The sequence below is a fragment of the Hermetia illucens genome, chromosome 4, assembly GCF_905115235.1.
Source record: "Hermetia illucens chromosome 4, iHerIll2.2.curated.20191125, whole genome shotgun sequence".
Lineage (NCBI taxonomy): Eukaryota > Metazoa > Arthropoda > Insecta > Diptera > Stratiomyidae > Hermetia > Hermetia illucens.
In genome coordinates, this window is record NC_051852.1 from 126,064,389 (window position 1) to 126,090,174 (window position 25,786).

General features: G+C 42.8%; 2 protein-coding genes across 5 annotated transcripts; one reads left to right on the forward strand and one right to left on the reverse strand.

Moving 5' to 3' along the window:
- Nucleotides 1–398: 398 nt before the first annotated feature.
- On the reverse strand, nucleotides 399–22,840 carry LOC119654420 (ERI1 exoribonuclease 2). 4 transcript variants are annotated; one of them, XM_038059813.1, is made up of 3 exons: nucleotides 22,816–22,840; nucleotides 1,669–1,862; nucleotides 399–1,608 (listed from the first exon to the last, which is right to left on the reverse strand). In XM_038059813.1, exons 2-3 carry the CDS (start codon nucleotides 1,805–1,807, stop codon nucleotides 1,034–1,036), a joined length of 714 nt encoding a protein of 237 aa, XP_037915741.1. In that variant the 5' UTR covers nucleotides 1,808–1,862; nucleotides 22,816–22,840; the 3' UTR covers nucleotides 399–1,033. The 4 variants fall into 4 exon arrangements, with proteins under 4 accessions (XP_037915741.1, XP_037915738.1, XP_037915740.1 ...); XM_038059810.1 differs by lacking the exon at nucleotides 22,816–22,840 and adding an exon at nucleotides 22,435–22,809; XM_038059812.1 differs by lacking the exon at nucleotides 22,816–22,840 and adding an exon at nucleotides 8,728–8,863.
- LOC119654419 (RNA-binding region-containing protein 3) lies at nucleotides 14,106–15,711 on the forward strand. Its single transcript, XM_038059809.1, has one exon. It carries the CDS (start codon nucleotides 14,127–14,129, stop codon nucleotides 15,360–15,362), a length of 1,236 nt encoding a protein of 411 aa, XP_037915737.1. The 5' UTR covers nucleotides 14,106–14,126; the 3' UTR covers nucleotides 15,363–15,711.
- Nucleotides 22,841–25,786: the final 2,946 nt, after the last annotated feature.

Sequence of the window (25,786 nt, forward strand, 5' to 3'; positions counted from 1 at the left end):
AGTTCGGTAGAGATTTAGATATGTCTTGCATCCTCCAGTATGAATGCTAAGCCATGCCCTGGGTATAGACTGGTACCGTTGTTGCTTATCTCAGCGGGGCTTTGATTGTGGTCACAAAATCAATCCGTGTCCTAAGAAGACCGTGGGATTAAGTCTTCCAGACAGGTGTTCACGTAAAACAATGTTGTGGGGTTGCACCGATCGTGGCAAAATTGCGAGAGAGGCGTATGGTCACGCAATTTGTGCTAACGAGAATTCACTTGCCAAGATTGGTCTGAACATCGAAATCGATGGTTCCATGAGTATACACTTTAAACACTACTGAAAATTAAAAGAAAATCTTTCGGACAAAACAAAAATAATTATTCATCTTCCTTAACAAGAATAAATCACAGTTGTTCGATTCGATCGTTGCTTGAAATATGTATATCTTATTTCCTTAAAAGCCAGTATAAAAATGTTTCATAAGGGCTACAAACTACAGTTTTGGTATAAAATATGAAAATATACAAAAGACGACATTATGAATAGTTGATTCTTGTTTGTCACATATAATATTAATACGAGAGTAAAAGTGGTGCAAAGATGTGTGCCCAGAAGTAATTGTGATTGCGATCACTGACGTTATTTGTTCCACGTTTTACGCGATTACTTGCACTTTTCTGTCCGACCAAACAAACGTAGATGTTTGTCTAGAAGCGAATGAGTCAATATCAATTTCTGATGAAAATGAACACTTTAAACGGCTGAGAAGGAGCCGCACATTAAAATTCGAGGAACAAACTAATAAATTGCGTTTGAATACCACAAAACAAACTAAAATGATATTACACAAAAATGAGCCTTTTCAAAGCTTTTCGTCGATTTTGGTAATTTCTTGATTGATAATATGTAGTCTAAATGTATATGAGCGAACAAAGTAACCAAACAAACAAATAGTCCTTCATTTCTAGTTTAAAACGAAAACAAAAACAACATTAACAGTTTCGCATCACGCCCCTGCTCACTCCGACGATCCCGACACCCAAATCCCTCAAATGATGAAATTCGTATTCAGTTCAAACGGTGTAAGATCCTTAGTTATTGCCAACGTAGCTCCGTCTCGAGCCATTTTATAAGCAAGTCTTGCAATATTTCGTGAGTCATCTAGTCCGGAATGTTCGCGACCCTCAAAAATCAGGCCGACATGAGCAAGAGCATCATTGAAGTTTAATGGTCTATAATTGTACCATTGTCTAAAAACCAATCTTAAATCGATCCATTGATTGAAGTACGGCGGCTTCCGAATGCGCTTTCGCCGACACTCCTTCTGCAGGCAACATCCCAAATCCCAATCAGACCATGTTACAAATGCACAATTGCCTAATTTGTTATCTTTAGACATTTTCGGTAATACTAAATTATGCGCCTTAATTTCTTTACGTAACCATTCCTGGAAGATCATGATCGCGGTCTGGAGTGGAATGCCATTGTCGACTTTGTCCTGTGTGATACCAGTCAACTGTATGCAAAATTCACTAAGTCGTGGCGATTCGATTGGCATAACATATTTCTGGAATTCCGATTCTATTTTGCCTGTTTTTAGATTGAGAAGAACAGCCGGAAATTCTGAAAAGATTGAGAGTAGGAAGTGGAGTCCGAATGGCAGGGTTGAAGGACGCAACATACCTATAATTTCGGATTCTCTCCACCTGGGTGGTGCCTGATTTTCCCAGCATGTTGCTTCAAAATCTATAATCATCAAATAGTCGAATTGCTGTACCGCAATTTGTGGTCGCTGTTGCGGTGCATCTGATGATGACGACATAGAGTTGACTGGTTCGGTTCCTTCCACGTAAATCGTTTCTAAAAGGCCCAGTTGCCTGTAATAGAGAAAATCACCAAATTATTTTCATGGAAAATGTATTGACTTATTGGTAACTAAAAATAATGTATCAGCAAGTGTCGAAAATTACGACGGACTACTCACCGCATGCAAAGAATATCTCCCAATTAAGTTCACACCAATATACCTTTGTTTCTATTAATACTGATAACAGTTTTAATTATATTTATTTACAGTTATTTCGGAGATAAACTCTAGAGAAGTGTGTCCCATTGGATCGGTTTGAAAAGACTACAAACAGTTTTATTTCAATATTTCATGATGCACGCAACAACATCAATCCAAGAAGGTAGGAAATGTGAATGTCCTCCTAGTGTTACCGCTTCTGACTTCAAAAGGAGACAATTCAATAGTCGAATCGAACAATGAACCTGGAGCTTCAGTTGTGGCTTACGCTCGTCGAACTATTTGTTTCAGTCCATCAATTTCTACTATTTTGGGGTCAATAAATTAAAACTTGTTTGCCCGATGAATTCTATGTGAACTAGAGGCATCCTCACAAGGCATCTGCTCCTTTTACTTCATTATTATTTACTGAATAATTACAATATTGTCTGTTTTCCATATTTATGAATACAAAGCCAAATGAAACCATCAGACAAAATCAAATAAGCAAAACAATTAGTTTCAATCCTTAACAGAGGCCACTGCAGAAAACTACTCCTTGAAGCTTTCGTTCCCAGGACCTAGTTGCAGCCAACTTACAGTACCAAGTTGATGGAAGAGCTCGCTCGCGGTCTTCTGCTCGAAAGGGGCTATCGGGTAGCAGGTCGTCAGGACAACCTACGGGCTGAAGCATTTATTGGTACCATCGCAGATTCGGCGAAAAAGCCACCAGGTGTACGATCCCGTGTAAATTCACGCCTACCTCAAAAACTAGGTCCGCGGGCGGGTTCTGGCAGCAGCCATCCAGAACGCAGCACCACGTCACCTAACAATTTATAACCCTCTCAGCATGCGCAGTTATCTTGTAGATACTAGTGCGGAGGTTTCAGTACTTCTCGTACCCCGGCATCATCGGCTATTTCCTCAACCTTTGAAACTTGCGGCGGCAAATTTCTCGCGTTTTAACCCCTACGGGTACAGGCAAGTAGAAGTGAGTCTTGGCTTGCGTAGGACGTTCCCGTGACGATTCATCCTGGCGGATGTCGGCTTTCCCATTTTAGGTGCCTCCCATTAGAGCAGCGTCACTGTGGGTTGCTGGTGGACTTGCAAAAGAGGTCCTTTACAGACTCCACAACCAACCTTAATTCGTCAGGCCGAATCTCATCTCTTCCCAACAACAATCTTTCCGTACTTTTGGAGGATATTACTGACGCTCGTATTCGGGCACTCCCCCAAAACTTTAGCCCGAATACCGATAATGTAGTCTCTCTAAACCAGTAAAGCATCATTGGTTCCCCTATCTTCTCAAAGGTGCGTCCCCTATCACCCCAGAAGCTGGCTATTGCACGGAAAGAGTTCGAACAACTTATGCAACAGGGTATCTGCCGACCTTCGGACAGCTGTTGGTCTTCCCCACTCCATATGGTCCCTAAATCAAATGGCGAATGGTGCCCCTGTGGGGATTACAGAAGGCTAAACGCACAGACTGTTCCAGACCGATATCCTATTCCGCTCATCCACGACTTTGCGCATCATCTCACAAACTGCCGCAGCTTTTCGACCTTGGATTTAACCAAGGCCTATCACCAAATCCATGTAGCTCCAGAAGACATTCCAAAGACGACAATATGCACACCCTTTGGACTCTTCGAGTTCACACGGATGATTTTCGAGTTGTGCAATACGGCGCAAACCTTTCAAAGGTTCATTCGGTCCTGCGAAACCTCGACTTCTATTTCGTATACTTGAACGATGTTTTGGTCGCTTCTTCCTCAGAGTCTGAGCATTTAGCCCATCTCGAATGCATTTTCAACGTCTCCTTGAGGCCAGTTTAGTCCTAAACGTTGATAAATGCAAGTTCCTTCAAACACAGGTGAGATTCCTCGGCCACTTCATTTCCCCTGACGGAATACAGCCCGGCCCAAACAAGCTGCAAGCGATCTCAAGCTTCCCGGGTCCGAAAACCGTGGAGGATTTGCGAAGGTTCTTGGGCATGCTAAACTTCTATCGTCGTTTCCTGCCCAAAGTCCAACACCAGTCCGTTTTAAACGGGTACTTGTCTGACCCCAAAACAAAGCACACACCAGAGATTATGTAGTCTGAAGAGGCTGTCCGCGTGCTTGATAAATCCCGACAACTGGCTGATGCTACGCTCTTGGCATTTCCTCGAGAAGATGCACCCCGGCATACTACCCGCAATCCAATGGGATGCTAAAGCGTTGGCACCGGACGCTGAAAACCGCCATTGTGGCTCGCGACGATCCGTTTTGCCTTTCGTCCTACTCGACCTACGAACAACGCGGTGAGAGGAATTTCCTGCCAGCCCCGCGGAGCTGGTACGTTCTCTGTGGCGGAGTAGGCCTCGATGGGTCGAAAAAAAAAATGAAAAGAAAAATGTGATTTGACATTTTGATTTTCAATGAACACGAACTTGAGATAGTCCATAAAGAACTTTTCAGTTTCATAATTTCAATTTCATTGTTGAATAGTTTATTGCGTTCCGTTTTAGATAATAAAGTTGGAAATTGATTACATTGTCTTTGATTCGGGGCAACTTTCTTCCTCAAAGGAGTGAACAGGAGACATATAACTTAATGAAATTCGAGAGAGTGCTTGGGTGAGAATTACATCGAAAAAAGATTTTCATCTTCAATTGCTTCCACCGTGAAAGTATTATAAGCCAACAGAAACATGTTATGCTTCAAATCGAAAACAAGTACTAGAGATAGTCATATCAAGACTAAAGTTCCTCGAGCCAACAAGAAGTAAAGTATTTGACCTAACAATCTGCACTTCCAAACCGTTAAAAGTTTATTAGAGACTGACGAGTGTTAGTTGAAGTATCACTCTCAGATCACCGTTACTTAGAATTTAGTCTGACTATTGCAGGCGAATAGTCTGCAATACAAGCGCGAAATCCTAGGAAAACGGATTGCACATCCGTTTCCGTTCAATGAACTACTTCGCAACAAAATCCAGCTCCCTAGGCGATTAAAGACTCCTTTAGAGATAGAAGATCAATTAGAAAGTTCGAATCGAATACTTTGAGTGCTTCGAAGAGGTTTGTTCTGTTTCCCACGACCAAAGCAGTAATAGAGTTTCATGATAGAACCAAGAACTATAGGCTCAGGAAATCAAACAGACGACTTCTGAATCGTGCTTGTAAAAGCAATGAGAATGAAGACTTTTTAAACTTCCAGAATTAACAGCGTGAATATAAGATGCTCGTAAAATGCTCGAAGCGAGACTACTTTAGAAGGAAGAAGGGGAGACCTGCAGGCTGTGCAGTCTTAAAAGGGATGAGTCGGTCAAGTTGAACTCTCTTAGAAAATCGGATGGTACTTTCACGAAGCCCAAACTGGAGTCAGTACAGATCCTCTTGGAAGTACATCATCCGGGAGAACTAATGAGAGAAGTCGAAGGGGGAAAGTTGACGATTCTTGCACTTTTTCGACAAGTAAGCATTGCAAAGTGAACTGGAACACTGCAAAAGCGGTTGTTACCAATGAAAGTGCTAGAGCTGTTATACTATCCTTTGGACACATCAAAGCACCTGGCGTGGATTTTGTCTATCCAGCGATGCCAAAGGAGGGTATAGAGCCTTTACATCAACTTCTAAGAAATATTTTTCAAGAATGTCTAGCTGTGAGCTATGTACTTACCTCTTGGCAGAAAGTTAAGGTAGTCTACATACCTAAGCCTGGGGAAGAAGACTATTCAAATCCAAAGAACTTCAGACAAATCAGCTTAACATCCACATCCGCATAAAAATCCACAGAAACTGCTCTTCACGAGGCAGATAACACGGTCGAGCTACAATCAAAACAATATACACTAACTGCCTTCCTGGATGTGGTTTGTACCAAAGCTATTAAGAAAATTCTAACCAGAATATGATTGGAGGGGTGTCTTACACATCGGATAGTATCCGCGCTAAGAACCAGGATAATCCAATGTGATCTACAAGGTAAACACTTGATCAGAGCTGTGAACAGAAGAACACCCAGAGTAGCGCCAAATTTACGGTGCATTGGTTGACAGGGATCGATGAAATCCTACTCAAATTGGACTGAAAGGGATCGAAGGGGGCGGCGTATGCCGACGACTTGATTGTATTGGTGTCCGAGATGTTTCCCTCTCTTATAGTGAAATCATAGAAGAAACGCTAAGAGAAATGTGTCTGTGGACTGCGAGCTGCGGACTCGGAATAAACCCAACCAAAAGATAGTTGGTGCTATTTACTACCAAGACTAGGACACCCAAATTTCACATTCCGAAGCAAAATAAACCAAGGTTGCAAGATTCGCCAGTGTATTCCACGCAGAATTACTGGCGATACTCGAAGTCTGTCGGTACTTGGGTATAACCCGAGCCCCAATCATAACACAACATTCTGACCGACAGCCAGGCGGCGTTGTGCTCAGTGGCAAATCCTCCAGGCCGGTCGGACAGTGCAAGGATGCAATGAACAGTCGACGGTATACTCAAAGTCAAGGGTTGGTGGTCCTAGGTACTAGAGGGCAATGAGCGGGCTGACGGACTGGCCAGACGGGGCTCTGCCCTTGGCAGCTTTCGGTGGACGCAATTGGCGACCTAGTCACTGTCAAGGGCGAAACATACTCGTAGGAGCCGCTGACTTCAGATGAGGAAGTTTCACCAGCAGTTTTCTGTCAGACGCGTGCACATGCGTAAAGGATCACGGCGGTTTGCACGGGGTCTGCATAAGGCACCATGCCTCCAGACTGGGCATATTCTGCAATTCACATTGCTGCTAAAGCTGCGCAAACGGGGGAGAAACGCTCAGGTACTTCCCTCGCAATTGGTCAGCTCTAATTAGTCAGGCTGCGGACGCTAGGCAAACGATTCATTGAGATCTCTAGTTGCAGATTGGGGGAGCGTAAATGCTACGGGCTAACTCCGGCAATTTCAGCCGGTTGGATCTTGTTCCATTTGTTCTTCCCACAACAATCACGATCTTAGGATTTTGTAGCATCAAAACGATGCACCATAGTGCTAATTTGGAACGGCCATGGATACCTACCCGTCAGTTTTCTTTCTGAAGCTTTATCGTTACTCTTCTTCCTAATTATGTAATAGCTTTGTAAATAATAAAATTGCATTCGTAGCTAAGCAATAAATGATTCACCATTCTCTCCTTATCTATGAGTTGTGCTAGGTGTTGTCCCTAGCTATCCTCTTCACATAAGTTGGGTCTCATGAAGCACTGTTAAGAACTGAGCACTTATCCACAAGCAACAAGTACTCAAATTCAAGTAAATATATCTTAAAATATCCTAATTTTGTCAAACATATTATATTATAGTATTGGCATAGGTTGAATTTTCAACCCCATCTGAAGAAGAAGCGAGAAGTTTATGCGAAGAGCAGGGGTCCCCTCTTCCCAGCCGATGAAAACTCGCAATCACGATGATATAAAAAAAACACTGAGCCGTCGTATTTTTTTAAGTGAGGGACATGACCGCCATGAGTTTTCAACCACAGTAGATCTACTATAGGCAGTATCCTTACAAAAATGACCCGACTTGCAAATGTACTTGCAGAAGCTTATCTGTACACATTAGAGACGCTAAACAAGGAAAAGGCATAATCTTCGTCAAATCGTATTGGTAAGAGAGAGATCGGTGAGCTTTTGCTATTCTGGTACTACAGCGTGCTCACCCATATAGCAAAAAGTTGTTTCACGTATTCATTTATACATAAGCAAAAACTTGCCAATCTCACCAATGCATTGACAAGTCCGGGCGGTATGTCAAACACAACTGATCGGGTTTTCGGTACATCTCGCTCATGCTCAAGGGCAAAACAATTTGAAATCGTGTGTACTCGCACTGATTTCCCCCTTGAGGGGCAAGGGGGAGTGGGGTAGCTGTCTAGTATCTGTGTTTTCAACTGCTTTGAAAAGGGAAACCTGCCCCTTCTCCTCCATAAATTTTTAACTCGCTTCTTCTTCTTCTTTTTCTTCAGCCTTTGTCCCGTTCACAAGCGGGGTCGGCTCGTCGTGATCGGCTTCGCCATTTGGCTCTATCGGATGCCTGATCTGGGTGCAATCTCGAGGCTTTCAAATCCCCATCCAGCGTATCAAGCCACCGTTGTTTAGGTCTGCCTTTTGGTCGTTTACCATCGACTTCGATGTTCAAACCAATCTTTGCAAGTGAATTCTTGTTTGCACGAATTGCGTGACCATACCATCGAAGACGCCTCTCTCGCAACTTTTCCACGATCGGTGCAACCCCATAACGATCGCGGATATCCTCATTTCGGATGTGATCTAAACGTGTGACGCCACTACTTTTAACTCGCTTATTATTATTATTGCATTCTGTGAGATACTCCCCAAATGCGAGGTTGCAATCTTTATGAAAGGGCTAAGCATTAAGGTGACTTCCGATAGAACCCTGTGTTACAGACTACTTGGAAAACCTAGGTACTATCACGCGCGATTCATTCTTTTGGCATGCTATTGAATACTGTGATAACCCTTTTGTTTTTTATTTTTTGTAACCACAAAACTTTAATTTTAAGGACTCAATAGAGAAGTATGTAAAATTTTGAGGCAATAGCCTTTATAGTTCCTTTTCTTATAATAACACTATATTCGAGAATATGAGCCAAACAAACAACGAATGAAGTCGGCGGGAAAATCAATTTTTCCAATTTTTTTTTATATATATTAAGGCAAGCCGCACTACGAACCACAAGTATAAACCGTAACTAACCAGGATAATGAACAATTCCAGTACAAAGCACCGAGAAAGCACTACACGGATCGCAAGGATAACAATGATAACAAAACTCCACCGCAACAATATACATGAAATGAAATTCTAAGCGGGCACAAAACCTTAAAAAGGATTAAACACGATCAAACCACGCTGTGAATAATGACGACACTACGAAACATTCACAAGGAAAACGATTCGATACGCAATAAACTACCGCAACATCGGAAATTTTCCAAAACCGCTACAGAAACGAGCACGAACACGAACCACGGCGCAATTTCCGATGAAGACGGGGGGATTCACCTGAACGATCGGCAAAGTAAATATGAAAGGGTCACACATATCAAACGAAAATATCGGTATGAATAATACGAACACATCAACTATCGATAAGAATGATGTAAGGAAATGACTAGAAAAAGTGGAAAGACGGACAGATAGAACAAGCAGTGAATTAAGAAAGGGAAGCAGATGCAACGGGGATATATAAATAGTAAATATTGGGAATGGAATGGAAAGAGTCGTGACTCAAAACGAGAAACAACGAACGGATAGAAAAATAGGCAACACGACAGGCCATTCCCGGAGAATGATATACCAGTTGGATTGGGTAGCGTGACTACTCTCTGACCTTTGATAATGAAAATGGAACTCAGTGGGATCGGGGGACGTTCGAAGAGAGCAGTAAAGCAACAACTTATACGTGAGGAAAAAAAAGCCCAAAAAGAAAGTACTAAGATACCAAAGGAATAACTTGCTGCTATCGTGGTGATCGGATCTATACTAAAGCAGTTTATAACTTCTGCCCGATTTTTTTACCCTCTTCCCGAAATTTAGACTCATCTGACCAACGAGGTCCAAGACTTGGTGAGAAAGTAAGTAGAGGTCATCTACTTAGATATTCAAGGAATTTCATTAATTTTTTCGGCGTACTACCACCAGGGCAGTAGAAAAATCATGGTATCAAGGAAAAACAGCATCGCTGACCACATCAGACCCCTCTTTGAAGTCCAACTTTTAACACTTTCTAACCAGTAAGAAATAAACTCATAAGGAAAAACTAAAAACAAGTTTTCAATTTGATAAGAATTCCGAATTCCTAATGAATATGTGCAGGATATGCACCAACCACCAACATTAAAAAAAATTGAATAATTGAACAAGACGCACAGCCATACTAGTCAAAGCGGGAACAAATAACATCCCATCGGTTGCATTGGCTTCAAACTGCCTGTTAGCAGTGGTCAGACTTCCTGTTAGGGGTGGAGGCAACCACCGAGTCCTAATCGACTCTCTCTACTTCCCGGGCGGCACAGGTCATCACCTCATTCCCATTCTGGTCGAACTCTGGGCAATCGCGACCAGTTTCGAAGCCTTCATCCTCGGCGGTGACCTCAACGCGAGCCACGTATCATGTGGCATGGGTTAACAAAGAAAAAGGCAAAGTGCTCTTCGATTGGTTTCAGGCAGGCCCATTCCTTAGCGTGGACATATTAACGCAGGAGTGCCATCTTTCCTCGTGGGTCTTCTTTCCTATACGACTTTATAATCTCATCCAATCTCTCAGCATGTGTCACTAGCTGCGCCTCTTCGGCAGCTGACTCCGACCATCATGCCCTCAGCCTCTCTCTGCATCTACAGCAAATTCTCTCTTTAACCCCACCAGCCGCATAAATGCAGATTCTTCAATCTGACAAACTGGGACGATTTCCAACGTGACTTAGCCAGTGCGCTGGGCCCTCCCCTGGACAAATCGTGTGTCCACTCTAATGTTGAACTAGATACATTCATCCGGAAAGTAAACTCTGCCTTCGAAACTACAATTGACAAACACGCTCCAGTTAAAGAACCTGATTACTACAAATACGGGTGCCTTTCCCCCTCAACTCCCCTCTTATTGCGCAATAGAAACAGACTTCTGCAGCGTAGGAAACGATTATTTCATCGGTTACGGAACAGATGCAACGCTGACTATCGTCTCCTCTACGAGATCACCAAAGACCTGTCCAACAAAATCAATGGAGCTATTCGGTCCGAACTGAATGCATCTTACAAGAAACTCCTCAAATCCCTCAAACCTGGCCTACAAGTTTTCTCAATAATTAAACGATTGGTTGGAAGAAAAAATTTTTATATTAACGTCAACTACATCCCGATAAAAATAGGTAACCTCCAGATTCACTGCCCTGAGGTAAAAATACCCGCTTGCGTAGACTATTTCAGCCACTTATTCAGAGCCAAATCGTCAGCGGACCCCATCTGGGACTCGGTGGTCGCCATTAAAGGTTGAGCTTGGAAGGGTCTTACCTTTGTCCCTTTTCCCCCAGTTGCCCGGCTAATAGAGTCAAAACAGGCCCATTTGCCTCCTTCTTTACGTCCATAGAAGAAGTCGAAGTTGCAATCTCCCGGTCCAACAATAAAGAATCTTCGGGCCCCGACGACATCTTTAACTTTGTCCTGCGGAAGTGTGCGTCCACCATCAGTGAAAGTCTCGCCACCCTCTTCAACAACTGTCTGAACTTCTCGGTATCATGGAAATCAGACCTCCTCATACCTACCCCTAAGAAGGGGTCTTCGGACGATCTCAAAGATATGCGGTCTATCTCTCTTCTTTTCAATATTAGAAAAAATTTTCGAACGTATCCTACTAACTCACCTCAACAGACACTACTCGCCTATCATTCCACTTAATCAATTTTGCTTTGAAAACCTCAGATCCACCGAGCAGGCAATCTTGTATCTGCAAGACCACCATAGCCTGCGCTTTAGACCTCGAAAAGACATTTGATTCAGTTTGGAAAGAGGACTTGTTCTACAAACTGATTCAGCCCAATTGTCCCCTTCCCTTATTCAGAATCCCTGAAGACTTCATCTTACACAGAACTTGCCAGTGCGTTTCGATGGACTTCGCTACATCGACTTCCCGGTAAAATCAGGAGTCCTCAGGGATCTGTTCTAGGCCCCAAACTTTCTAACATCTTCCTCCACGATATTCCCCTCCCTCCCGTAAACTTATCCCCAACGACAACAGCAACTCAAACCCCTCAACCATCCTTTTCCCCCAACGACAATGGTTCACCCGCATCAGGAGGGATCGTCTTCGCTGATGACACCATCCTCTATGTAAGCGATCTCAGGCCCGCACTAGCCTCTCTCTCTCTCTCTCCTAACCAATAGGGTCATCACTTATTTCACTTGGTGGGCCCTCACCGTTAATTCCCTTAAGTCTGAGGTTATTTGCTTCAGAAACCCCAGCGGAAACTGCAACTGGTGCACAGTGTCAGAAAGCAAAAACCTGCATTTACACATTGCCAACCACACGCTCAAGCCGAAACCAACAACAGCAAACTTAAATCCAACCCTCACGTCAGATCTGCTATTGCCAATGCTTCTAAGGCCTTAAAAAACCTCCTCCCATTCCAGGTCTGTTCCATGCCATCATACAAAACTTTTATTGGTTCAATCCTGACCTATGGTTTCCCAGCATGGGCTACCATGTCTCCAAACGTAGCAGAAGCCCTCCAACGCTTAGAAAAGACGATACTCAAGAAATGCACGGCCAAATACAGAAGGCCAAACCTAAAATTTCACAAAATTCTCTCTCCTGTACCACCTCTCCGGGGTTTGCCCCATGATTTCGCACATGATCAAGCTGTCATGCGTCAGGCTGAAAAAGTGGCCGTCCCACCCTAACGCACTGATAAAAAATCTCGCTAAACGCAATGCATTGTTACGCGAGCAGAGGACCACGTGTCAGGGCTGGCTCTCCTCTCGGACAGTAATTCTCTTCTAAATCATCACGCAGCCCCTCCCAGCTTCATCTCCTCCTTTTACCAAAACTCGCGCAGGTGTAGATCACTTTTCATTATTTTTCTTTACCTTGTCCAGATTAAGACAATCAACATTAATTAGCCTGTACAATATGTGATATCTGTAATCATTAAGGGGGTCATCTCATGTGTCGGATCCGAGGGGTCGAATTTCTCTTTTGAAATTCAGAGTCGTTCGGATATTATAGTGTTAAAAACGTAATAAGTCACATGCCAAATTTATGTCGATCGCCGTAATAAAGCGCGCATTTATCGGTCGGAACGACGTTCGAATGACTTCACTAAAAGGACAAGAATTGAAGCCAAGGCTGTATATGTATTCCTCGAAGAAACCTAAGGTTTATGGACTATGTATAGCAGATTAATGATCAGTTAAGATTTTATGGTTAAAAATCACATTCTACTTTTTAAATGCGTTTTCCTCGAAACTGCATATTGAAAATCTGCTGCCACCATAGCCCAAAATCGATGCAACGAAATTCTTTGAAATTTTCACAACTTGTTCAAAACATATTTCTACGGTCCGCAAACTAGGATAATTGCGATTCATTCAGTAGTTTTTTTTTTATTAATTCACAAAGAAAAGTTTAAGGCGATGCCAAAAATTTAGTTTTTAATATTTTTTAATTATCCTAGTTTCCGGACTGTAGTTAAGTCTGTACGTTAAAACGCCGTTTACATTTTTTCTTTAAGATGAGCACAGCGCCCTCTAGCGTGGCAGTAGAAAAACACCTTTTTTGGAGACGGACGGGTAAACTGCTCTGCATTTCAATAATGAACAATGCTATCGGGCTGGAAAAATGGTACGCCTGCTCGAGATACTAATAAATATATGGAGAAAAATTCGTATTCGTATCTTTATCCACTTCTCCACAAAAAATTTCCAAAAAAGGCGAAAAAAATGGCTTTCAAACGGGATGACCCCCTTAACTTCTGCCCTAAATTAAGGGCCCTCCTTCTCCAATTAGGCTCCACAATACATCCCCGCAATCCCATAGCCCTCCCGCCTTTGGTCACTGTCCTTGCACAGGTCCAAATCAAGTAAAAGGTAGCCCTTTCTCAGATTGAAACCGCCATTGAGAAAGGACTGCACTTTACTCCAAACCCGTCGATCAATCCTGTCCACTGGTGCCGAAAAACTCCAATTTTCTTGCTTTCCAATACGGAGTATTATTTTATGTTATGTTTGTTTAGTTGTAAGGCTTAAATTATTCTTAGGTTTAAGCACACGTTATGTCAAATGAACATTGGCATGCATCAACTTTTCACTTTATACCATGTAACCGGCTAGGCCGGATATTTCCGTAGGTTAGCGTAACATACTTAATTAGTCACGCGTGAGCTTTTAAGGTATTATTCTTCTTGTACCACGCATGTATTTCTTTTCTTTGCTCAATAAATGAATCTGAGAAATTAAATCTCAATTCAAATTCAACCGCTATACTTACCGCCAAATACTATTCAATCTGCCAACTTCACAGTCGTGAGCATTGATAAGCACAGAAAAGTCATAACAAAATCCTAACCTCACCCAGTCTAATGTAAAGTATTCGGTTGTGTACAATGGAGCAAACGCAATTATTAGTGAAAAATATTCCCAATATCACGCAAGATATTAAAGATGTGCTCAAAAATCGATTCAACGTAGCAGCCGTGAGGAGTTATGGAAGGTGTCGTGCCGTTCTTCATTTTCTGGATGAAAGAAGCGCCACATTCGCACTGCAAAGTTTACACCAGAGTGAATTTTTCGGACGAATACTTTCTGTCGAATATTTGGGGCTACGAAAGCAGTCGGCGATCTCTCAAGAAAGTGAACAACCTAAGCAATCACCACAAGTGCCTGAAATCTTAAAGCATTTGTACGCGACAAGTATTCCGCATGGATTCGAGCAGCCTCCTCCGCCGTACCTCAAGTACAATTATCCTCCAATCAACCGGACAATCCTCGACAGTATCTCCATAGCTTTGCTAACAAACGTCAAATTCTACTATCAAGTTTTACATTTAATGAATCGGATGAATCTTGAGCCTCCTTTTCTGCCACTGATTCGACCTTTCGTGCCGCCCGGCGAACCCTGCGATGCACAAACACAAACCGATAAACCCGAATCAGAAAAACTTCTTGCAAGTGACGAATCCGAATTAGAATCTGATGAAGAGCACACCAAAGTTCGAGTAAGGAAGAAACGACAACCAGAGATTGACAATGCCGTGATTAAATCAAAAGTACGGAAAATCATTTCTTCACAATTGCATGAAAAACATCCCCCGACTGCCTCCCGGAAAGAAGAGAGGCTGGAAGAGGTCTTTGAAGGCGACGTCCGCAATTTGAACCGGAAAATTTCCCTCAACGTTTCTGCTGTTACGCTACCTAAAGAAGACACTAGCGTACATCATGAGAATGTCGAAAATGCAACAGTCCAGGCTGAAGGAAGCCCCGACGTGATTCCGTTGATTGGTGTCGAGTTGAGTTTGAACAAAATTCCTGAAAGCCAATGGAAGGATCTGCCTGTGTTCAAGAATTATCAGCGAGGTGAGAAGTCGAACAAGTTGTATATTAAGAATCTAAGCAAAGATACGAGCGAAGATGACCTCAGACAGATTTACAGGAGATACGTAGCAAGCGATGGGGATATTAGTATTAAATTAATGCTTTTCGGGAAGATGAAGGGACAAGCGTTCGTTACCTTCAATAGTGTTGGGGATGAGTTCAATATTGTAGAGAAAGCTTTAGATGAAACTAACGGATATATTCTTAAAAATAAACCTATGATTGTGTGTTTTGGAAAAATGTCCTGAGGAAAATGATGTTGTTTTATTTTGCACAGGGAAATGTGGAGCCTCGAACTTTTGTAGCACGTAAGATATCTAGTTCTATGCATTATCGACGCATTGCATTTACATTGTTATTCTATTATGCGGTCATTTGGTTATGCTACTGCCGGCTGGACGTTTATATGATTTTTGTGCCAAGTATGTACTCATATCTCTAAAGCAGACCGCCACTACCCAGAACGGTCGGTGTCTTCATCAATGTCGAAACCGTTTCCTATTCTAGGTGTCAATCATATTTCAAAGCATTGACACTAATTTTTAATGCTGTGGAGGTCATTAATTCGAGGAGCCAATGCATTACAGTTAAAGTACTCTAAAGTATGTTTCATAAGTATAAACTGACTATAAAATTCAAGTTTTGATTAATAAAACAAAAGCAATAAATCTTCTTTTTCTTTAGCCTTTGTCCTGTTCACAAGCGGGGTCGGCTCGTCGTGATTGGTTTCGCCATTTGGCTCTATTGAATGCCTGATCTGAGTGCAATCTCGAGGCTTTTAAATCTCCATCCAGCGTATCAAACCACTGTTGTTTCGGCCTGCCTTTTGGTCGTTTACCCTCGACTTCGATGTTCAGACCAATCTTGGCAAGTGAATTCTCGTTAGCACCAATTTCGTGACCATATCATCGAAGACGCCTTTCTCGCAATTTTTCCATGATCGATGCAACCCCATAACGATCGCGGATATCCTCATTTCGGATGTGATCAAAACGTGTCACGCCACTAGTCCAACACAGTATCTTCGTCTCCATTACCGCAAGACGCTGTTCATTGCCTTTTATAGTTGGTCAACACTCAGAACCAACATAAGCAATAAATCGAAAATTGTAATAATCATTTAAGTTGCTATGATTATTAGCAATTTTTTCAGAAGATCAAAGTTACTTTCGTCCAAATTATGTCTTCAGGTATAGATCAAAATTTCTGTTACTGAGAAACCTCCAAAATTTCTAATACTGAGAAACATTCCGTTATCTCTTAGATGCTTCCAGTCATATATAGTTCGTCCAGAATATACTTTTGTTTTCATTATGAAAAATGAACTAAGACTTTTTTTTACTTATTTAACTGTTAATAATTTTATAGAAAAATAAGTTTCTGTGTGGAACAAAATGTGTGGTCTGTGAATCCTTTTACATATAGCAAGCTGCGCCATTTTCCTTTGAGTTGAAGGGGCCTCATACATCCGAGAGAGGGTGCAAATTTTTTTCCATTTTTTCAAATGAAAGGGCTCGATTAGTACTTTTCGAAGCATATTTTTGATATTGGGTGAAACATAAGGAAGTGAGGGCTCAAAAATGAGTCCAAAAAAATGCAGCAGGTCTCGTTCTCAGAATCTATCCAAACAAAAAATCTAAGAAATATCAGTGATGCATTTATACAAAATCTATGCCTCAAAATACATCCCGTTCCAATAAATACTTGGCGACATGCGTCCACCCAGACTAGTATCCTGGTCTAGGCCTGCTTTAATAAGAAACTCCAGACATCCCGGTTTTGCGCCGAGGTTCACCAATTCGATATCCCTAAAAGCTATCTGGCGTCCTGACCTACGCCATCGCTCCATCTCAGGCAGGGTCTGCCTCGTCTTCTTTTTCTACCATAGATATTGCCCTTATAGACTTTCCGGGTATGATCATCCTCATCCATACGGATTAAGTGACCCGCCCACCGTAACCTATTGAGCCGGATTTTATCCACAACCACGGTCATGGTATCGCTCATAGATTTCGTCGTTATGTAGGCTACGTAATTGTCCATCCTCATGTAGGGGGCCAAAAATTCTTCGGAGGATTCTTCTCTCGAACACGGCCAAGAGTTCACAATTCTTCTTACTAAGAACCCAAGTCTCCGAGGAATACATGAGGACTGGCAACATCATTGTCTTGTACGGTAAGAGCTTTGACCCTATGGTGAGACGTTTCGAGCGGAGGTTTTTGTAAGCTGAAATTGGCTCTATTGGCTGCCAACAACCGTGCGCGGATTTCATCATCGTAGCTGTTATCTGTTGTGATTTTCGGCCCTAGATAGGCGAAATTATCAACGGTCTTAAAGTTGCAGTCTCCTATCTTTATTCTTCCCGTTTGACCCGTGCAGTTTGATGTTGTTTGGTTGGTTGGTTTTCGGTGCTGACGTCTTGCCTTCATTAATGTGCAGCCCATGATCTTGCGCCGCCTAATCGATCTGGATGAAGCCAGTTTGTACGTCTCGGGTCGTTCTTCCTATGATGTCGATATTATCAGTATGGGCCAGTAGTGGGGTGGACTTAAAGAGGATCGTACCTCTTACATTTACCTCAGCGTCAGAAATCACTTTCTCGAGAGCCAGGTTAAAGAGGACGCATGATAGGGCATCCCCTTGTCGTAGACCGTTGTTGCTGTCGAATGGTCTTGAGAGTGTTCCTGTTGCTTTTATCTGACCTCGCACATTGGTCAGGGTCAGCCTAGTCAGTCTTATCAATTTCGTCGGGATACCGAATTGTCTCATGGCCGTGTAAAATTTAATCCTGGCTATGCTGTCATAGGCGGTTTTAAAGTCGAAGGTAGTGCAACTGATGTCCATATTCCAATAGTTTTTCCATCGCTTGCCGCGAAAAGAAAATCTAATCTGTTGCTGATTTGCCTGGAGTGAAGCCTCTTTGGTATGGGCCAATGATGTTCTAGGCGTATGGGGCTATCCGGCCTAGCAAGATAGCGGAGAATGTTTTATAGATAGTACTCAGGAACGTGATATCTCTATAATTGCTGCACTTTGTGATATCTCCCTTTTTATGTATGAGACAGATAATGCCTCGTTTCCAATCGTCAGGCATTGATTCGCTGTCCCATATCTTGAGCACAAGTTGATGAACCACTTGGTGTAACTGATCGCCTCCATATTTAACCAATTCGGCTGTAATTCCATCGGCTCCTGGCGACTTATGATTTAGCCGATGAATCGCACGGAATGTTTCTCTTATAGTTGATGGTGGCAGTATTTGTCCGTCATCTTCAGTTGGCGGGACCGCTGATTTTCTGGTTGTTCAGTAGCTCATCAAAGTACTCAACCCATCGGTCCAATATGCCCATTCTGTCGGAAATCAGATTTCCCTCTTTGTCTCAGCAGGATGAGCATCGACGTGTATAAGGCTTCATCCTGCTGACTTGTTGGTAAAACTTGCGCGCCTGGTGCGGTGCCCAGTGGAGAGTTAAGTTCATCCTATTGGTACAAAATCTGGCACCTTTATAAGGAATAATTTAAGCCATAGTTCTGGGAAGTTTGAAGGAAATCCAACTGTTTCAAAAGGTGAAATTTTGTGTTTCATGTGAATTTATTGCACTCTAAGCCATACATGACGTCATTCGTATACATCAATTCATCAATATCACCATAAAGTGAACTCATTTGAACGGTGGAGCGATGTTTGCACGGGTATTTACAGACTGCCTAAAACAAGGATCCGGCAGAGTGGAAAATACAAAAGCTTGTATTGATCCCGAAGACATGTAAGCCGATAGATGAACCACCATCCTATAGACCTATTTGTCTTCTGCATACAATAGGCAAGGTCGTCGAGCGGATAATCTATAACCGGCTATATCCATTAACTGATAGTGGCGGTTATTTATCGAATAGGCAATTCGGCTTCCGGAAGGCTCGGTCAGCGGTTGATGCTACCAAACTGGTTTCTTAACTAACCAGAAAAAAAACGAAGAGAAATACTGCGCACTGGTGACTCTTGACCGCGTTCAATTCTGCCAGATGGAAACATATCATCGAAGCACTCATCGCGGCACAAACACCAAAATATATATTAAATATAATCTTCGATTACTTCCGACAGCGCACGCTACTTTATGATACGGACGAAGGGTCGAAGATGTAGGTAATAATCGCAGGAGTTTCGCAGCTTCCAGTAGCTAAACAAGCCAGTATCGTTGGAATCGCAGATGACATTGGAGTGGTCATAACATCCAATCACCCTGACGAAGTACAGATATATGCGAATGAGACTATACGGACGACCAAGTCTTGGCTTAAAGACCACGGGCTGGAGCTTGCCGAACACAGGAGGGAGTTGGTGCCGTTTACAAAGCGGTGGAAATAGAAAACTGTTGAAATTTGCATCGGGGACATGTTGTTAGCTCTCAGCCATCACTGAAATACCTGGGAGTAATATTTGACTCCAAGCTGAGCTATAAACCCTACTTAAAGCTTACTGGGAAGAAAGCGGCGACTATCGGCTCAACATTGGTAAGGATGCTTCCAAATGTAGGCGGCCCAAAGCACAGTCGACGATTATTCTTATAGCGAGTTGTCAGCTCTGTACTTTTATACGCGGCACAAATGTGGGCGTCTTCGATAAAAATCGGAGAAAATCGCAAACAGGTTTAAGCTGCATATCGATTATGAGGCGACATGCGTGATTGCGGGGATGATCCCGGTAGATATTCTAACCAATGAGGCAAGTCGTCTTTACGAAAATCAGAAAGCGAGCGAGTAAAGTGACCGTATGCCGTCATTGGTTGCATGGCACACAACATGGGACCAGGCGGGGAATGGCCGGTGGACACACAGACTTATCCCAAACATAAGGATATGTACTATACGGAGCCACGATGATACGAGTTACGATCTGACTCAGTTCTTAACCGGAAACGGTGGATGCAGGAATTACCTCTATAGGTTCGGTCTAGATGAATCGCCCGATGCAACCGAAAATGCAGAACACGTTTTTCTTAGCCCACCCAAGATTTAGAAGCTCAAGGAGAAAGCTTGAGCTAAATACCCGTTTAACGGTGGAAAATCTGATAAGGTACATGGTGCAATTAAATACAGCATTGGCCGCGGTAGTTGCAATGGTGAAACCGATCCACCAGCAGCTGAAAGCAGCAGAAGTACAGCGAAGACATATATTGAACACTACTGCAATTAACGCCACGCAAAGCGGTAGGAGCTCCTTTAGAGTGAACAACAAGAACTGAACAGCCCCGCGAAGCAATACAGGAACGGTTGTCCCGCGGGGAGAGTGTGGAGAAAATATGGGAAGTTTTAGTCGGTAAGAGTCCGGCATGCCTGTCCTAGATTCCAGATGCGTACCCATGATGGATTTCCCCCAGTCAAAAAAAAGACGAACAGACAGACAATAAACCGATTTTAATAAGGTTTATTAAAAATGATCTCGAGCAACTTGCTCAAAAATGGAATGATCGCCTCATGCAACACGATCTCAAATTCAACCTGAAAAAAAAAAAAAAAAAAAAATTTGACGATCGATCCCCATGAAACGGGCACAATCACTGTCACCGCCTGTGTCCTGCCCAGAGCTGAGTGATTTAAATATCTCGGGTCAATGCTATTAACCAATGGAGAACTGCCTTACGAAATTGCTTCACGTAGTAACGCAACCTGGATGAAGAGGCGTTCTACAACTGATGTTCTTTGTGATCGACGTATCAACGAACGTCTCAAATCTAAAATTTACCGCAATGTTGCCCGCCCCTGTCGCTCTCTATGGTTATGAATGTTGGTTGACTATAAAAGACAATGAACAACGTTTTGCTGTAATGGGGACAAAGATGTTGCATTGGGCTAGTGACGTGACACGTTTTGATCACATCCGAAATGAAGATATCCGCGATCGATATGGGATTGCGCCGATCGTGGAAAAGCTGCGAGAGGTATCTTCGATGGTATGGTCACGTAATTCGCGCTAACGAGAATTCACTTGCGAAGATTATTGTTCTGAACATCGAAGTCGATGGCAAACGACCAAAGGGCCGGCCGGAACAACGGTGGCTTGATACGCTGGATGGGGATTTAAAAACCTCGAGATTGCACTCATATCAGGCATTTGATAAAATAAAATGAACGGAACAAAGGCTGAAGGCAAGAAGAGGTATCAGTAATCCGGAATATCGCCTAGAAACAATGTCAATCTTCCTTCGATTGAATTTTTGCGCAGCCCCGTCCTCATGCACAAATTACTACCTAAGTACATAAAACGATCGACTTATTCGAGACTATCCTCATTTGACGTCACTTTTTGCCCGGGGGGGCCTCTTTTTTCTCGTTTTTATTACAACTTTCGTTTTATTCTTGTTTATTTTTGGGCGAATTGGTTTTACTACATCGTAGACCGTCACCATGCCGGTATATTTATATCATCATATCTATTGTAAGCTGTAACTATCAATTTACAATAAAAGCGAGAATATTCAACCATTTTCTAGTAAGGAAATAGGAATAATGAAAAGTTTTTAAAAATACGTTTTTAAAGTCTATTTTTCTTTTCCGTTATTTATAGTAATTCGGATTTCGTTTATTATTCTGCGTTATTACAAATGTAACGTCCGTTTTCGTAGTAACCAAAGAAATCTATTGAATTGGGTAGTTGGCCTCAGCGAACGTAAGACATTTCTCGAGTCCACTGACCTCCTAAGGACACAGAGAAATAATTACACACTATGCCTGCCGTGAACACGGCATTTCCCGTGTACTGTTGGTGCTCAGTACCACCCATTTCCTTGCAAAGGAAATCATGCAATACAATAATTTGATTGATTGCTTTCTTCTGGCTAAAATAACAAAGAATGTACCCAAGCCACCCTTAGGTTGGCAAAGGGGTTAGCAATTTTATAAATGAGGCCTCCTCGGTACGGCGATGAATGATTCAGAAAGAAAATCGTCATTAGAAATCCCGGGTCATTTTTTGTAGGTTGCTATCCCTTTTCCAGGAAATCCCCAAACGAAGATGGACCGCTTTACAAACACATGCAAATTATGATCCGGGCCGGATGGTCTATGAAATGCCTTTAAATGACTCGTTCGCGATGTCCACTTAAGCAGCGACAACAACATTCCTTTAATCTCTAGTTCACGCACAACAAGAACTGCCGTAGAGCGCTAAGGGCAATGACTTCCCACGGCCTCAGTGCGCCGCCCCCACACAATGGACGAAGGAAATAATCAATTGACCGACTAAGAGCGAAATAAATAAAGACATGAGCAAGTCCAAAAATAGCTGCAGACACCAACAATTGAACGTAATGAAATTACCTGGCCAGCCGCAAAAGAGCCATCCTCCCCAGGCGCCCAGAAGGGAATCTGACGAGCCACGAAATTAGGCTTTCAGGTCGCGACTTCCAGACGTTGCACGCTAGCTAGCGGTGTAAAACTCGACTCCCGAAAACACTACAAATCACCTCTCCGTCTCCTGACTATGAGCTCAGGAATTTGCGAAATTGCGACGCCCTACGACGCTAATTGCTCGGTTTTTATTATCGCCGGCTATCGGCCACTCAGCCTTGAATCACTATAATGCCGACAGCGAAGACGACAACTCGAGCACCGACACGGTCGTTAGCCATTTCATTGTTGTTTACAATTTTCTTGGCAATTTGCAACTTTTGTGTTTCTCTTCCTTTTTGCTTTACATACCGTCACCTTCACTCTGCAAACCAGCGCAGACACTGCTCCGCCAGACACAATACAGACAAAGCGATAACACAGCAGACGGGCAGAAAGCAGACTGCCAATAAGCAGGGCCAGACGTGAGATTCGAAATTGGATTGTCGAATTGTTGTTATGGCATTTTAATGACTCCGAATTTGTGCAGACGTTGTTTTGGTTTACCTGATGGATGAGTTTTCGGTAGAAATTTCAAACACTTGCTGCCGTAACGGTTGGGTGATTGGGTTTAAAGTCATTAACAAACAGCGAATAATGATTTTGGGTTTTTTTATGTCCCCTTGTTATAATATGTCGACCTTCTGATAATTACAATCACTTTCATATTTGAATTTCGTGTACTGAAGGGCTAAAGGTTCTTTCATAATCAACTCAAATTTACTTCTTCAGAAAATTATTGCATGAAATGTAGGCAAACAACTTGAATATGACAAAATTTTCTCCCCGCGTTTAAACAGGTAGGCAAGGATTTGATTTTAATTTTATTTCTCTAATAGTGATATACATTTAAACAGTAAATATTGTTATGAGAAATAATAGGTATCAGTGGCCACTCCGAGGAGCCCAACTACCGCTGTTGTGCGCCGTTTTGATGACATAAGCTCCTAAGACCACGACTGGTGTGATAACAGCAATGAGACAAAGTCGAGTCGGCTTAAATCTTCAAAGTAAGCCCGTAGCGCTCACGAAGGAAGGCAGCTCTTCAACCCTACACCTAGCGATCTCTTTGAAGTCCTCAAAGAATGCTTTGCCTAGTGTCCGTAGCGTGGCTTTAGCTAGAGCTGGGCAATCACGAAGGAAGTGCCTACGGGTTTCTTCCTCTTTTTCGCAGCCCCAGCAATGTGAATTGTAGGGTATGTCGAGTCTCGCCAGTACTCCATGCAGACCGTGGTAATCTTGAATGCATTCGCGCAAGAATTCTCACAATCGGATTTTGTTATAGGCGGGCCAGAGCCTCCTTGACTTGGTGCAGTGGTGAACCTTCGTCATCTGAGCTCCGCGACTGCTAAGTAAATTTCCCGCTCATTCACCTCAATGTTCCTATGACCAGAAGTCCAGAGGAGAGTGGCCTTGAATGTGCGGCCCAAACAATTCAGCGCATTTCTACACTGCTCCACCAGCCTGGAGAATGTCGTCCTTGAGTATCGCTTGACGCTTGGCTGTCGATCAGAATGCTATGCTTGAGGCTCGGATCATGCCCCAGCCATCAAGGCTTCCAGTATCGCCAGTACTTCCGCTTGGAATACACTGGCGAAACCTGGAAGACTTTACGACTCGGATACATTGTGTGTATCTAAGAAAATTCCCGTACCATCGGTGAAGAATAATATATTATAGCCTTGCAACATGCTGCCGGTCTTTCACTCTGCCCTAGTTGGAAAGTAAACAGCAAAGTTTCTTCCGAAGTTCGGCTTTCGTGTGGTGAAGTCCGTGTTGAATGCTCAGAGCCCCCGGGGTACTTCGTCTAGTGTGTTACTATGCCCGTAGGGCATCACTGTCCACGCCCTCGTTTTCAATATGGAGGTCTAGGAGAAGAGGTATAGGAGTACAGAGCATCGACCGGGCAGAACCGTAGAGCTCTGGCAGAATCCTAGCAACATTATATTTACCTATATCTAACTTAATTTTATTTCAATGGGTGGCTATTACAGTTGTTTGGCCTATCCAGCCTTATCTGAATTTTACTTTATGTTTGTATAATTGTAGTGACAGAATGACTGGCTGGCGACAACCAATAGGGGAGAGTTTTCCCAAAACTTGAAAAACAAAAGAAAGTTGATATAAAGTGAAAAAAGAAAATTATGAAAGAATAGAACATAAGAATGATCTTACAAATACAGTAGCCGCTCGTAAATTAGAATTCGCACAAATTAGAACAAACAATTTACTCACATGTGCCGCTCTGAAATTAGAATAAATGGTTCTAATTTCCGAGCTTTTCTTATGTTTTATTTCCCATCTTTCCAATATTCTCTTTTTTTTGTAGGTATAGTAGGTGAATGTGCTTAAGTACTAAGTGTTGGACTTCTGTAACGGTAAGCTGTCGAAATCATCATCATTATCGTCAGCAACGGTGCAACAACCGGTATCCGGTTTAGGTTTGCGTTAATAAGGAAATCCAGGCATCCCGGTTTTGCGCCGATATCCCTAAAAGCTGTCCGGCGCCCTGGCCTACGCCATCGCTTCATCTCAGGCAGGGTCCACCTTGCCTTCTTTTTCTACCATAGATATTGAACTTAAAGACTTTCCGGGCTGGATTATCCTCTTCCATACAGATTAAATGACTCGCCCATCGCAACTTATTAAGCCGGATTTTATCTACAATCAGACGCTCATAGTTGTTTTCGTTATGTCGGCTACGGAATCGTTCATTCTCACGTAGGGGGCCAAACATTCTTCGGAGGATTCTTCTCTCGAACGCGGCCAATAGTTCACAATTTCTCTTGCTAAGAACCCAAGTCTCCGAGGAATACATGAGAACTGGTAACATCATTGTCTTGTACGGTAAGAGCTTTGACCCTATGGTGAGACGTTTCGAGCGGAGGTTTTTGTAAGCTGAAATTGGTTCTCTTGGCTGACAACAACCGTGAACGGATTTCGTCGTCATAGCTGTTATTGGTTGTGATTTTCGACCCTAAATAGGAGAAATTATCAACAGTCTCGAAGTTGTAGTATCCTATCTTTATTGTGCTCGTTTGACCAGTGCGATTTGATTTTGTTGGTTGTTTGGTTTTTAGTGCTAACGTTGCCAACATATACTTCGTCTTGTCTTCACTAATGTGCAGCGCAAGATCACCCGACGCTTGCTCGATCTGGATGAAGTATGTACATCTCGGGTCGTTCTTCCCATGATGTCAATATCATCAGCATAGGCCAGTAGTTGGGTGGACATAAAGAGGATGATGCCTCTCGTATTTACCTCAGGATTATGGACCAGTTT

What these genes read in the sequence shown, in the direction of transcription:
- LOC119654419 (XM_038059809.1), top strand. Translation starts at nt 14,127, where the DNA reads ATGGAGCAAACGCAATTATTAGTGAAAAATATTCCCAATATCACGCAA.
- LOC119654420 (XM_038059810.1), bottom strand. Translation starts at nt 22,457, where the DNA reads ATGGCTCTTTTGCGGCTGGCCAG. An exon ending in GCTCTTTTGCGGCTGGCCAG is followed by an intron (nt 1,863 to 22,434) that starts GTAATTTCATTA and finishes TCTCTATTACAG; the next exon opens with GCAACTGGGCCTTTTAGAAA. An exon ending in GAGAGAATCCGAAATTATAG is followed by an intron (nt 1,609 to 1,668) that starts GTATGTTGCGTC and finishes CAATCTTTTCAG; the next exon opens with AATTTCCGGCTGTTCTTCTC.